The sequence below is a fragment of the Catharus ustulatus genome, chromosome 37 (assembly GCF_009819885.2).
Source record: "Catharus ustulatus isolate bCatUst1 chromosome 37, bCatUst1.pri.v2, whole genome shotgun sequence".
Taxonomy (NCBI): Eukaryota; Metazoa; Chordata; class Aves; order Passeriformes; family Turdidae; genus Catharus; species Catharus ustulatus.
In genome coordinates, this window is record NC_046257.1 from 1,152,265 (window position 1) to 1,165,439 (window position 13,175).

A 13,175-nucleotide genomic window follows, 5' to 3' on the forward strand; every position below is an offset into this window, starting at 1 on the left:
GAGATTTTGGAGCCTTGAAATCCCCAAAAAATCCCAAAAATCCCGCCAAAAATCGCTTTAAAAACCCCAAAATTGAGATAATTCCCAGGATTTCACCCCAAAAATCCCCAAAATGGGGGGTCAGGGAGCCCCGAAATCGCAGGGATTCACCCCAAAAAAATCCCGAATTCCTGGAGCCCCCAAATCCCCAAAAATCCCCCCAAAATTCCCTAAAAATAATTTTTAAAAAATCCTCAAAAATCCCCAAAATCAATCCAGAACTCCCCAAAACTCCCCCCCCAAAAATCCCACAAAATTACAAAAAATTCCAAAAAATTCCAAAAAATCCCAAATTGTCCCAAAATCCCCAAAATTTTCCCAAAATTCCCCAAATCCCCTAAAAATAATAATTAAAAAATCCTCAAAAATCCCCAAAATCAACCCAGAACCCCCCAAAACTCCCCCCAAAAATTAAAAAAAAATTCCAAAAAATTACAAAAAATTCCAAAAAATTACAAAAAATCCCAAATTGTCCCAAATTCCCTCAATTTTTTCCCAAAATCCCCCAAAACTCCCCCCAAAAAATCCCATAAAAATAAAAATAACCCCCCAAAATCAACCCAGAACCCCCCAAAACTCCCCCCAAAAAATTCCAAAAAATCCCAAAAAAATCCCAAATTATCCCAAATTCCCCCAAATTCCCCAAATTTCCCCCAAATTTCCCCCAAATTCCGATTTTTGGGGCTCACCCGGATGGGGCAGCGGCTCCGGAACAGCCCCGGGGGTCTCCAGGTGACGTCACCGCCCGAGGTGACAACGGCGCGGACGCCGAGGGACACCCCGAACTCCCCGTCATTGCTGGGGAAAAATCATAAAAAATTTAAAAAAAATTAAAAAAAATCAAAATTACACAAAATTCACCCCAAAAAATAAAAAAAAACAAAAAAAATCCGTGAAAAAATGAAAAAAATTCGCCCCAAAATGATCAAAAATCAAAATAATTCCCCAAAATCCCCCCTGAACTCTCCATCATTGCTGGGGAAAAAATCACAAAAAATCAAAATCACCCAAAATCCCCAAAATTCACCCCAAAAAATAAAAAAAAACCCGAAAAAATCCGTGAAAAAACAAAAAAAATCCGCCCCAAAATGATCAAAAATCAAAAATATTCCCCAAAATCTGCCCCGAACTCCCCGTCATTGCTGGGGAAAAAATCACAAAAAATTCAAAATTATCCAAAATCCCCAAATTCACCCCAAAAAACAAAAAAAACCCCCGAAAAAATCTGTGAAAAAATGAAAAAAATCCGACCCAAAATGATCAAAAATTAAAATAATTCCCCAAAATCCGCCCCGAACTCCCCGTCATTGCTGGGGAAAAAATCACAAAAAATCAAAATTACCCAAAATCCCAAAAATTCACCCCAAAAAATAAAAAAAACCTGGAAAAATCAGTGAAAAAACAAAAAAAATCCGCCTCAAAATGATCAAAAAGTAAAATAATTCCCCAAAATCACCCCCGAACTCCCTGTCATTGCTGGGGAAAAAATCCAAAATAAATCAAAATTATCCAAAATCCCACAAATTCACCCCAAAAAATAAAAAAAAACCCGAAAAAATCAGTGAAAAAATGAAAAAAATCCGCCCCAAAATGATCAAAAATTAAAATAATTCACCAAAATCTTCCCTGAACTCCCCATCATTACTGGGCAGGAAATCACAAAAAAATCAAAATTACCCAAAATCCCAAAAATTCACCACAAAAAATAAAAAAAACCCCGAAAAAATCCGTGAAAAAACGAAAAAAATCCGCCCCAAAATGATCAAAAAATAAAAAAATTCCCCAAAATCCCTCCAGGGACACCCCGAACTCCCCGTCATTGCTGGGGAGAAAATTTAAAAAAATTTAAAAAAATTTAAAAAAATCAAAATTACCCAAAATTCACCCCAAAAAATAAAAAAAAACCAAAAAAAATCCGTGAAAAAACGAAAAAAATCCTCCCCAAAATGATCAAAAATAAAAAAATTTCACCAAAATCCTCCCCGAACTCCTCGTCATTGCTGGGGGGGAAATCACAAAAAATCAAAATTACCCAAAATCCCCAAAATTCACCACAAAAAATAAAAAAAAAACCGAAAAAATCCGTGAAAAAACGAAAAAAATCCGCCCCAAAATGATCAAAAATTAAAATAATTCCCCAAAATCCGCCCCGAACTCCCCGTCATTGCTGGGGAAAAAATCACAAAAAATCCAAAATAAATCAAAATTATCCAAAATCCCAAAAATTTACCCCAAAAAATAAAAAAAATCTGGGAAAAAACGGTTCCAAAATGAGCAAAAAATGAAAAAAAAAAATCCTTAAAAAAATCCCAAAAAATTCAAAAAAATTTTTAAAAAATCCCCAAAAAATTCTCAAAAATTCCCCAAAAATCTGAAAACCTTCCCTTAAAATTCCCCCCCCAAAAAAAAACCAAAAATCCCCCCCAAAAAATCCCAGAAAAAAAAAAAAATCTCCAAAAAATAAAAAAACAAAAAAAATCCAAAAAATTCAAAAAAATTTTTAAAAAATCCCAAAAAATTCTCCAAAAAATCCCAAAAAAATCCCAAAAATTTCCTCAAAAAAGTCCCAAAAAATCGCCAAAAATCCCCCAAAAATCCCCAAAATATAAAAAAAAATTCCTAAAAATTCAAAAAAAATCCCTAAAAATCCCAAAAAATTCCCAAAAAATTCCCAAAAAATTCTCAAAAAAATCCCAAAAAATTCCCAAAAAATTCCCAAATCCCCAAACCCCCCCGTGTCCCCAAAAACCTCCCAAAAATCTCAAAAAAATTCTCAAAAAATTCCAAAAAATTCCCAAAAAATTCCCCCAAAATTAAAAAAAAAAAATTTTAAAATTCCAAAAAAATTCTCAAAATATTCTCAAAAAATCCCAAAAAAATCCCCAAAAAAATCTCAAAAAATTCCCCAAAAATTCCCAAAAAATTCCAAAAAAATCCCCAAAAATTCCCCATAAATTCCCAAATTCTCCCCACCCTCCCCCCGTGTCCGTACTTGTTGTCCAGCCCCACATCTGGCAGCCAGATGTGCCCCAGACGCCCCAAAACCCCCCCAAAAAATCCCAAAAAATCCCAAAAATCTCAAAAAAAATCCCAAAAAAATCCCCAAAAATTCCCCCAAAATTAAAAAAAAAAAAAAAATAAATTTCTCAAAATATTCTCAAAAAATCCCAAAAAAATCCCCCAAAAATTAAAAAAAATTTTAAAAAAATCCCAAAAAATCCCCAAAAAATCCCCAAAAAATCCCCAAAAAATCCCAGAAAATCCAAAAAAATCCCAAAAAATTCCCAAAAAATTCCCAAAAAATCCCCAAAATCCCAAAAATTCCCCATAAATTCCCCAAATCCCCCCAAGCTCTCCGTACTTGTTGTCCAGCCCCACATCTGGCAGCCAGATGTTGTCGGCCGGGACCCGCAGCGCCGCCGCCCCCCCGAGCTCGGGGGGGTCCCAGGAGAGCCGGGGGTCCCTCCAGCGCTGGGGGAGGGGTCAGAGAGGTCACACAGGGGTCACAGAGGGGTCACAGGGGTCACAGGGGTCACACAGGGGTCACAGGGGTCACAGGGGTCACAGAGGGGTCACAGGGGGAGGGGCGGACCCCAAACCCCCCGGACCCGCCCTCAAAAATAAAAAAAATCCCGAAATTTCCATCCCAAAATTCACCAAATCCGCCCCCAAAACCCCGAAAATTCACCCCAAAAATCGGCCCCAAATTCCCAAGGATTCATCCCAAACTCTCTGAAATTCCGACCCCAAAATCCCGAAATTTCAGCCCCAAAACCCCAAAATTCAATCCCAAATTCCTGAGGATTCAGCACCAAAAATCCCAAAATTCCAACCCTAAAATCCCAAAAATTCACCCCAAAAATCGTCCCAAATTCCCGAGAATTCATCCCAAAAAATCCCGAAATTCCCAACCCCAAAACCTCCCAAATCCGCCCCAAAATTCACCAAACCCGCCCGAAAATTCCTGAGGATTCAGCCCCAAAAATCCCAAAATTTCAATCCCAAAATCCCGAAATTTCACCCCAAAAATCGGCCCCAAATTCCCGAGAATTCATCCCAAAAAAAACCCGAATTTATGAAAATTCCCCCCCCCAAAGAAATCCCCAAAAACCCCAAAATTCACCCCAAAAAAACCTCCCAAAAAACCCGAAAATTCACCCCAAAAATCGGCCCCAAAATCCTGAGAATTCATCCCAAAAATCTCCGAAATTTCAGCCCCAAAACCCCGAAAATTCAATCCCAAATTCCCAAGAATTCATCCCCAAAAATCCCGAAATTTCAGTCCCAAAATCCCGAAAATTCACCCCAAAAAAACCTCCCAAAAAACCCGAAAATTCACCCCAAAATCCGCCCCAAATTCCTGAGGATTCACCCCAAAAATCTCCGAAATTTCGACTCCAAATCCCGAAAATTCACCCCAAAATCCGCCCCAAATTCCTGAGAATTCAGCCCCAAAAATCCCGAAATTTCGATCCCAAAACCCCGAAATTCAATCCCAAATTCCTGAGGATTCGTCCCCAAAAATCCCGAAATTCCCACCCCAAAACCCCGAAATTTCAGTCCCAAAATTCCCTAAAATTCACCCCAAAAATCTCCGAAATTTCAGCCCCAAAATCCCGAAAATTCACACCAAAAAAACCTCCCAAAAAACCCGAAAATTCACCCCAAAAAATCCGCCCCAAATTCCTGAGGATTCACCCCAAAAATCCCGAAATTCCAACACCAAAATCACGAAATTACAACCCCAAAACCCCGAAAATTCACCCCAAAATTCACAAATTCCACCCGAAAATTCCAGAGGATTCAACCCCCAAAATTTCCGAAATTTCGATCCCAAAATCCCAAAAATTTCAACCCCAAAATCCCGAAAATTCACCCCAAAAATCCGCCTCAAATTCCCGAGAATTCATCCCAAAATCTCTGAAATTCCGACCCCAAAATCCCGAAATTTCAGCCCCAAAACCCCAAAATTCAATCCCAAATTCCTGAGGATTCAGCCCCAAAAATCTCTGAAATTCCCAACCCAAATTCCCACAAATTCACCCCAAAAAATCCGCCCCAAATTCCTGAGAATTCACCCCAAAAATCCAGAAATTCGCACCCCCAAAACCTCCCAAATCCGCCCCAAAATTCACCAAACCCACCCGAAAATTCCTGAGGATTCAGCACCAAAAATCCCGAAATTTCAGCCCCAAAATCCCGAAAATTCACCCCAAAAATCCTCCCAAAAAAACCCAAAAATTCACCCCAAAATCCGCCCCAAATTCCTGAGAATTCACCCCAAAAATCTCCGAAATTTCGACCCCAAAATTCCGAAAATTCACCCCAAAAATCCTCCCAAAAAACCCAAAAATTCACCCAAAAATCGGCCCCAAAATCCCGAAAATTCACCCCAAAAAAACCTCCCAAAAAACCCGAAAATTCACCCCAAAAAATCGGCCCCAAATTCCTGAGAATTCATCCCAAAAATCCTGAAATTCCAACACCAAAATCACGAAATTACAACCCCAAAATCCCAAAAATTCACCCCAAAATCAACCCCAAATTCCTGAGAATTCACCCCAAAAATCCGAAATTTCGATCCCAAAAATCCCGAAATTCAATCCCAAATTCCAGAGGATTCATCCCCAAAAATTCCCAAAATTCCAACCCCAAAATCCCACAAATTCACCCCAAAAATCGGCCCCAAATTCCTGAGGATTCAGCCCCAAAAATCCCAAAATTTCAGTCCCAAAAATCCCGAAATTTCGACCCCAAAACCCCGAAATTTCAGTCCCAAAATCCCGAAAATTCACCCCAAAAAAAACTCCCAAAAAACCCGAAAATTCAGCCCAAAAATCCGCCCCAAATTCCTGAGAATTCAGCTCCAAAATCCCGAAATTCCAACCCCAAAATCCCAAAAATTCACCCCAAAATCAACCCCAAATTCCTGAGAATTCACCCCAAAAATCCCGAAATTTCGATCCCAAAATCCCGAAATTCCAACCCCAAAATCCCGAAAATTCACCCCAAAAATCGGCCCCAAATTCCTGAGAATTCACCCCAAAAAACCCGAATTTATGAAAATTCCCCCCCCAAAGAAATCCCTAAAAACCCCAAAATCCACCCCAAAAACCCCAAAAACCCCAAAATTCACCCCAAAAAAACCTCCCAAAAAACCCGAAAATTCACCCCAAAATCAACCCCAAATTCCTGAGAATTCATCCCAAAAATCCCGAAATTCCAACACCAAAATCACGAAATTACAACCCCAAAATCCCGAAAATTCACCCCAAAAATCGGCCCCAAATTCCTGAGAATTCACCCCAAAAAACCCAAATTTATGAAAATTCCCCCCCCCAAAGAAATCCCTAAAAACCCCAAAATTCACCCCAAAAAAACCTCCCAAAAAACCCGAAAATTCCCCCAAAAATCGGCCCCAAATTCCTGAGGATTCACCCCAAAAATCCCGAAATTCCAACACCAAAATCCCGAAAATTCACCCCAAAATCAACCCCAAATTCCTGAGAATTCATCCCAAAAATCTCCGAAATTTCAGCCCCAAAATCCCGAAAATTCACCCCAAAATCAACCCCAAATTCCCGAGAATTCACCCCAAAAATCCCGAAATTTCGATCCCAAAATCCCGAAAATTCACCCCAAAAATCCCAAAATCCGCCCCCAACCCCCGAAATTTCCCGAATTCCCCCGAATTTGCCCCAAAGCCGCACCAGGTTCAGATAAACTTTGGTCGTCAGCTCCTCGTTCTTCTCGTCCTGAGGGTTGGGGGAATTTTTTTGGGATTTTTTGGGATTTTTTTGGGGATTTTTTTGGGATTTTTTGGGATTTTTTTGGGGATTTTTTGGGGATTTTTTGGGGGATTTTTTAATTTTTTTTTTGGGGGGGATTTTTGGGCGTTCCTGGGGTCAGAAATCTCCAAACCCCCGAATTTCACCCAAAATTCGTCCCCAAATTCGACCTCCCCCGATCCCCGAATTTTCACACGAACCACCCCAAAAAATCCCCAAAATCCCCAAAATTCCCCCAAATCCACCCCAAAAATCCCCCAAAATCCCCCCAAATTCCTTCCAAATCCCCTGAAATACCCAAATTCCCCCCAAAATCTCCCCAAATCCCCCCTAAAATCCCCCAAATTCCTTCTGAAACCCCTAAAATCCCCCAGATTTCCCCAAAATCCCCCAAAATCCCCAAATCCTCCCCAAATCCCCCAAAAATTCCCAAAAATCCCCCTAAAAATCACCCCAAAATCCCCAAATCCCCCCCTAAAATCCCCCAAATTCCTTCCAAATTCCCCCCAAAATCCCCTCTGAGACCCCCAAATCCCCCCAAAATCCCCAAAAATCACCCCAAAAATCCCCAAAAAATCCCCAAAAATCCCAAATTTCCGTACCAGCCCCACGAGCTGGGCGAGCTCCAGCCCCACCGTGACCAGCACGGGCTCCCCAAAATCCCCAAAAATCCCCCAAAAATCCCCCCAAAAATCCCAAAAAAAATCCCAAAAAATCCCCAAAAATCCCCAAAAAATAAAAAAAAATTTAAAAAAATCCCCAAAAATCCCCAAAAATCCCCGAAAATCCCCAAAAAATAAAAAAAAATTCCCCAAAAATCCCCAAAAATCTCCAAATAAATCCCAAAAAAATCCCCCAAAATCCCCAAAAAATCCCCAAAAATCCAAATTTCCGTACCAGTCCCACGAGCTGGGCCAGCTCCAGCCCCACCGTGACCAGCACGGGCTCCCCAAAATCCCCAAAAATCCCCAAAAATCCCCCCAAAAATCCCCCAAAAAAATCCCAAAAAATCCCCAAAAATCCCCAAAATCCCCCAAAAATCCCCAAAAAATAAAAAAAAAATCCCAAAAAATCCCCCAAAAAATCCAAAAAAATTCCCAAAAATCCCCCCAAAAATCCAAAAAAATCCCCAAAAATCTCCAAAAAATCCCCAAAAAATCCCCAAAAATCCCCCCAAAACTCCCCAAATCCTCCCCAAAACCCCCTAAAATCCACCAAAAACCCAAAAAAATCCAAAAAAAATCCCAAAAAATCCCCAAAATCCCCCCACACCCCCAAAAAAATCCCAAATTTCCGTACCAGCCCCACGAGCTGGGCCAGCTCCAGCCCCACCGTGACCAGCACGGGCTCCCCAAAATCCCCAAAAGTCCCCAAAAATCCCCCCAAAAATCCCAAAAAATCCCCAAAAAAATCCAAATTTCCGTACCAGCCCCACGAGCTGGGCCAGCTCCAGCCCCACCGTGACCAGCACGGGCTCCCCCCCCGCCCCCCCCGGGCGGACCCCGGCCCGGTACCGGCCCCGGAGCCACGGGAGGGGGGAGCCCCAACCTGGGGGGAAATTTGGGGTGAGATTTGGGGGTTTGGGGGGTCTCAGAGGGGATTTGGGGGGAGTTTGGGGGTCTCAGAGGGGATTTTGGGGTGAGTTTGGGGGGGATTTGGGGGATTTTGGGGATTTTTAGGGGGGATTTGGGGGATTTTGGGAGGATTCAGGGGGATTTTGGGGGGATTTGGGGATTTTGGGGAGATTTTGGGGGGTCTCAGAGAGGATTTTGGGGAGTTTTGGGGGGGATTTGGGGGAATTCAGGGGGATTTTTGGGGGGTTTTGGGGATTTTAGGGGGGATTTGGGGATTTTTGGGGGGTCTCAGAGGGGATTTCGGGGGGATTTTGGGGGGATTCAGGGGGATATTGGGGGGATTTTGGGGATTTTGGGGAGATTATGGGGGTCTCAGAGGGGATTTGGGGGAGTTTTGGGGAGGATTTTGGGGATTTTTGGGGGGGATCTGGGAGGATTTTGGGGAAAATCGGGGAGATTTGGGGATTTTTAGGGGGGATTTGGGGAGGTTTTGGGGGTCTCAGAGGGGATTTGGGGGAGTTTGGGGGATTTTGGGGAAAATCGGGGGGATTTGGGGAGGATTTTGGGGGTTTAGGGGGGATTTTGGGAGGATTTTGGGGGGATTTTGGGGGATTTTGGGGGTCTCAGAGGGGATTTGGGGGGAATTTGGGGATTTTTGGGGGGTTTCAGAGGGGATTTGGGGAGGATTTTGGGGGGATTCAGGGGAATTTTGGGGATTTTTTGGGGAGGTTTGGGGGGTCTCAGAGAGGATTTTGGGGAGTTTTGGGGGGGATTTGGGGGGATTTGGGGGATTTTGGGAGGGTTTTGGGGATTTTAGGGGGATTTGGGGAGGATTTGGGAGGATTTTGGGGGGATTTTGGGGGATTTGGGGGATTTTGGGGAAAATCGGGGGGATTTTGGGGAGGATTTTGGGAATTTTGGGGATTTTAGGGGGGATTCAGGGGGAATTTTGGGGCATTTTGGGGGGGACTTGGGGGTCTCAGAGGGGATTTGGGGGAAAATCGGAGGGGTTTGGGGAGGATTTTGGAGATTTTGGGGGTCTCAGAGGGGATTTGGGGGAGTTTTGGGGGGATTTGGGAGGATTTTGGGGAAAATCGGGAGGATTTGGGGATTTTAGGGGGGATTTGGGGGAGTTTTGGGGGTCTCGAAGTAGGTTTGGGGGAGTTTTGGGGGGGTTTGGGGGATTTTGGGGAAAATCGGGGGGATTTGGGGGATTTTTGGGGAGATTTTGGGGGTCTCAGAGGGATTTGGGGTGAGTTTGGGGGGGATTTGGGGGATTTTGGGGATTTTTAGGGGGGATTTTGGGGGATTTGGGGGGGATTTTTGGGGAGATTTGGGGGATTTTGGGGAAAATCGGGGGGATTTGGGGAGGATTTTGGGATTTTAGGGATTTTAGGGGGGTTTTGGGGGGGATTTGGGGGGATTTTTGGAATTTTGGGGTGGTCAGGGGGATTTTGGGGGATTTTAGGGGGGATTCGGGGTGAGATTTGGGGGGAAATTGGGAGATTTGGGGGAGTTTGGGGGGATTTGGGGATTTTAGGGAGGTTCGGGGAATTTTGGGGTGGTCCCGACGGTTTGGGGTCCCGGGGGAATTTTGGGATAAATTCCGGGGATTTTTGGGGGGGTCCCGGGGAAGTTTTGGGGATAAATTTTAGGGAATTTTTTGGGATAAATTTTGGGGATTTCGGGGATTTTAGTAGGGGGGTCCCGAGGAAGTTTTGGGATAAATTCCGGGGAATTTTTTGGGATAAATTCCGGAGATTTCGGGGGGGGGTCCCGGGGAATTTTTGGGATAAATTTGGGGGATTTCAGGGATTTTGGGGGAAGGGTCCCGGGGGGGATTTTGGGGTGAATGTCGGGGATTTTGGGGAGGGGTCCCGGGGAAGTTTTTGGGATAAATTCCAGGGATTTTGGAGATTTTGGGAGGGGGTCCCGGGAGGTTTTTGGGGTGAATTCCAGGGATTTCGGGGATTTTAGTAGCGGGGTCCCGAGGAAGTTTTGGGATAAATTTCAGGGAATTTTTTGGGATTAATTCCGGGGATTTTTGGGAATTTGGGGAAGGACCCCAGGGAAGTTTTGGGATAAATTTCGGGGATTTTTGGGATAAATATCGGGGATTTTGGGGTGGATTTTGGGGATTTTGGGGAGGGGTCCCAGGGAAGTTTTGGGATAAATTTGGGGAATTTTGGGGGTCCCGCGGGGGTACCGGGCTCCGTCCCGAGCAGGAGGAGGAGGAGGAGGAGGAGGGTGAGGGGGGGTCCGAGGCTGAAGGCGGCCATGGCCGAGTGGGGGAGGGGCGGCCGCAGCTGCTCCGGATGTGGGGGAGGGGCGGGAGGGGGGGGAGGGGAAATTCCGCCCCTCCCCCACTGCCCACCCCAAAAACGGAGCCGGAAATCCCAAAATCGATCCGGAAATCCCAAAAATGGACCCGGAAATCCCAAAATCGATCCGGACCCTCCCCCCCCTCAAAAATCCTCATCAAAATCTGCCCCCAAAATAAAACCAAAATTAAAAAAAAAAATCTTAAATTTTGCCGCCTCAGAGCCTCAAAATTTCCACCCAAAAAAATCCAAAATGGCCCAAAAATCCCCCCAAATTTTGCCCCCCCAAGATCCCCAAATTTGCCCAAAAACCTCCAAAATTTCCTTAAAAAAAAATCTAAATTTTGTCCCTCCCAGACCCCAAAATTCACCCAAAATCCCAAAAATTTCCTTAAAAAAATCTCATTTTTGTCTCTCCCAGACCCCAAAAATTCACCCCAAAACCCCCAAATTTAACACGAAATCCCCAAAAATTCCCCCCAAAAATCTCAAATTCTGCCCCGCCAAGACCGAGAAATTATCCCAAAATTTGCCAAAAAATCCCCAAAATTTGCTAAAAAAATCCCCCAAATTCACCCGAAAATCCCCAAAATTCACCCCAAAAATTCACCCAAAAATTTCCTGAAAATCCCCAAAATCGGAGCCAAAATCCCCCCAAATTTTACCCCCCCAAAACCCCAAAATTCTCCCAAAAAACCCCAAAATTTCCCTAAAAAATCTAATTTTTGTCCCTCCCAGACCCTAAAAATTCACCCAAAACCCCCAAATTTAACCCGAAATCCCCCCAAAAAATTTCCCCCAAAAATCTCAAATTCTGTCCCGCCAAGACCGAGAAATTATCCCAAAATTTACCAAAAAATCCCCAAAATTCACCCGAAAATCCCCAAAATTCACTCCAAAAATTCACCCAAAAATTTCCTGAAAATCCCCCAAATTCACCCCAAAATCGGCGCCAAAATCCCCCCAAATTTTGTCCCCCCCAAACCCCAAAATTCTCCCAAAAACCCAAAATTCTCCCCAAAAATTCCTCCCCAAACCCCAAATTTGGCCCCAAATCCCCCAAATTTTTCCCAAAAATTTTCCCAAAATTCCCAAAATTTTTCCCAAAAATTCCCCAATTTTTCCCCCCTCCCCCACCCCCCCAAACTGGTCCGAACTGGTCCGAACTGGTACAAACTGGTTTTTATTGAGGAGCTGTCAATCATGCACACCGAGGGGCGTGGCCTCGCCCGGGGGGGCGGGGCTTTTATTGCTCTGGGGGCGGGGCCAGCACAGTGAGGGGTCTGAGGGGGCGTGGCCAAGGGAAAGGGGCAGGGCCTGCATAGTGAAGGGTCTGGGGGCGTGGCCAAGGGGAATGGGCGTGGTTTAAGGAAGAGGCGTGTCACAGTGAAAGGGGGCGTGGTCACAGTGAAAGGGGCGTGGCTCTGTGGGGGGGGCTCGGGCCCCCACGTGCCCGGGGGGATTTTTGAGGTTTTTGGGTTTTTTTGGGGGGGATTTGGGGGTTTTGGGGGGGGGATTTTTGGTTTTTGGGGTTTTTGGGGATTTGGGGATTTTTGGGGATTTTTTAAAAGGGATTTTTGGGGTTTTTTTGGGATTTTTGGGGTTTTTAAAGGGATTTTTTGGGGGTTTTTGGGGGTGAATTTTGGGGTTTTTCTCAGGGATTTTTGGGGTGATTTTTGGGGTTTTTTTTCAGGGATTTTTTCAGGGGTCTTTTCCAGGAATTTTTGGGGTGATTTTTTGGGGGGTTTCTTCAGAAATAATTTGGGTTTTCTTCAGGAATTTTCTTTTTCTTTTCTTCAGGAGTTTTTGGGGTTTTTTTCCATGAATTTTTTGGGTTTTCTTCTGGAATTTTTTATTCTTGTTTTCTTCAGGAATTGTTTGGGTTTTCTTCAGGGTTTTTTTGGGGTTTTCTTCCGAAATTCTGGGGTTTTTCTTCCAGAATTTTCTGGGTTTTCTCCAGGATTTTTTTTGGTTTTTTCTTCCAGGATTTTTTTGTGGTTTTTCCAGGAATTTTTGGGATTTTCTTCAGGAATTTTTTTTTTTGTTTTCTTCAGGAATTTTTTGCATTTTCTTCCAGAATTTTCTGGATTTTTCTCCAGGAATTTTTATTTGTTTTCTTCCAGAATTTTCTGTGCTTTCTCCAGGAATTTTTTGGGTTTTTTCTCCAGGAATTTTTTTGGTTTTTCTCCAGGAATTTTTTGGGTTTTTCTTCAGGAATTTTTGGATTTTTTCTCCAGGATTTTTTTGGGTTTTCTGCAGAAATTTTTTGGTTTTTTCTCCAGGAATTTTTTGGGTTTTCTTCTGGAATTTTTTGGGTTTTTCTCCAGGAATTTTTGGGTTTTTTCTCCAGGAATTTTTGTTTTTTTTCTCCCCAGGAACTTTAGGGTTTTTTCTCCAGGAATTTTTGATTTTTCTCCAGGATTTTTTTTGGGTTTTCTGCAGAAATTTTTTTG

The 13,175-nt window shown here is 43.4% G+C and overlaps 1 protein-coding gene across 1 annotated transcript in view; it reads right to left on the reverse strand.

The window, feature by feature from the left end:
* The window catches only part of CHRNB1 (cholinergic receptor nicotinic beta 1 subunit), a 35,850-nt gene that overhangs the window by 19,456 nt on the left and 3,219 nt on the right, over nt 1–13,175 (reverse strand). The window contains exons 2-5 of the mRNA XM_042780120.1: nt 8,254–8,375; nt 6,750–6,794; nt 3,401–3,510; nt 729–837 (exon numbers count right to left, since the gene is read on the reverse strand). Of these exons, the coding sequence (XP_042636054.1) occupies nt 729–837; nt 3,401–3,510; nt 6,750–6,794; nt 8,254–8,375 (386 nt within the window). The remainder of the gene's footprint in view (nt 1–728; nt 838–3,400; nt 3,511–6,749; nt 6,795–8,253; nt 8,376–13,175) is intronic.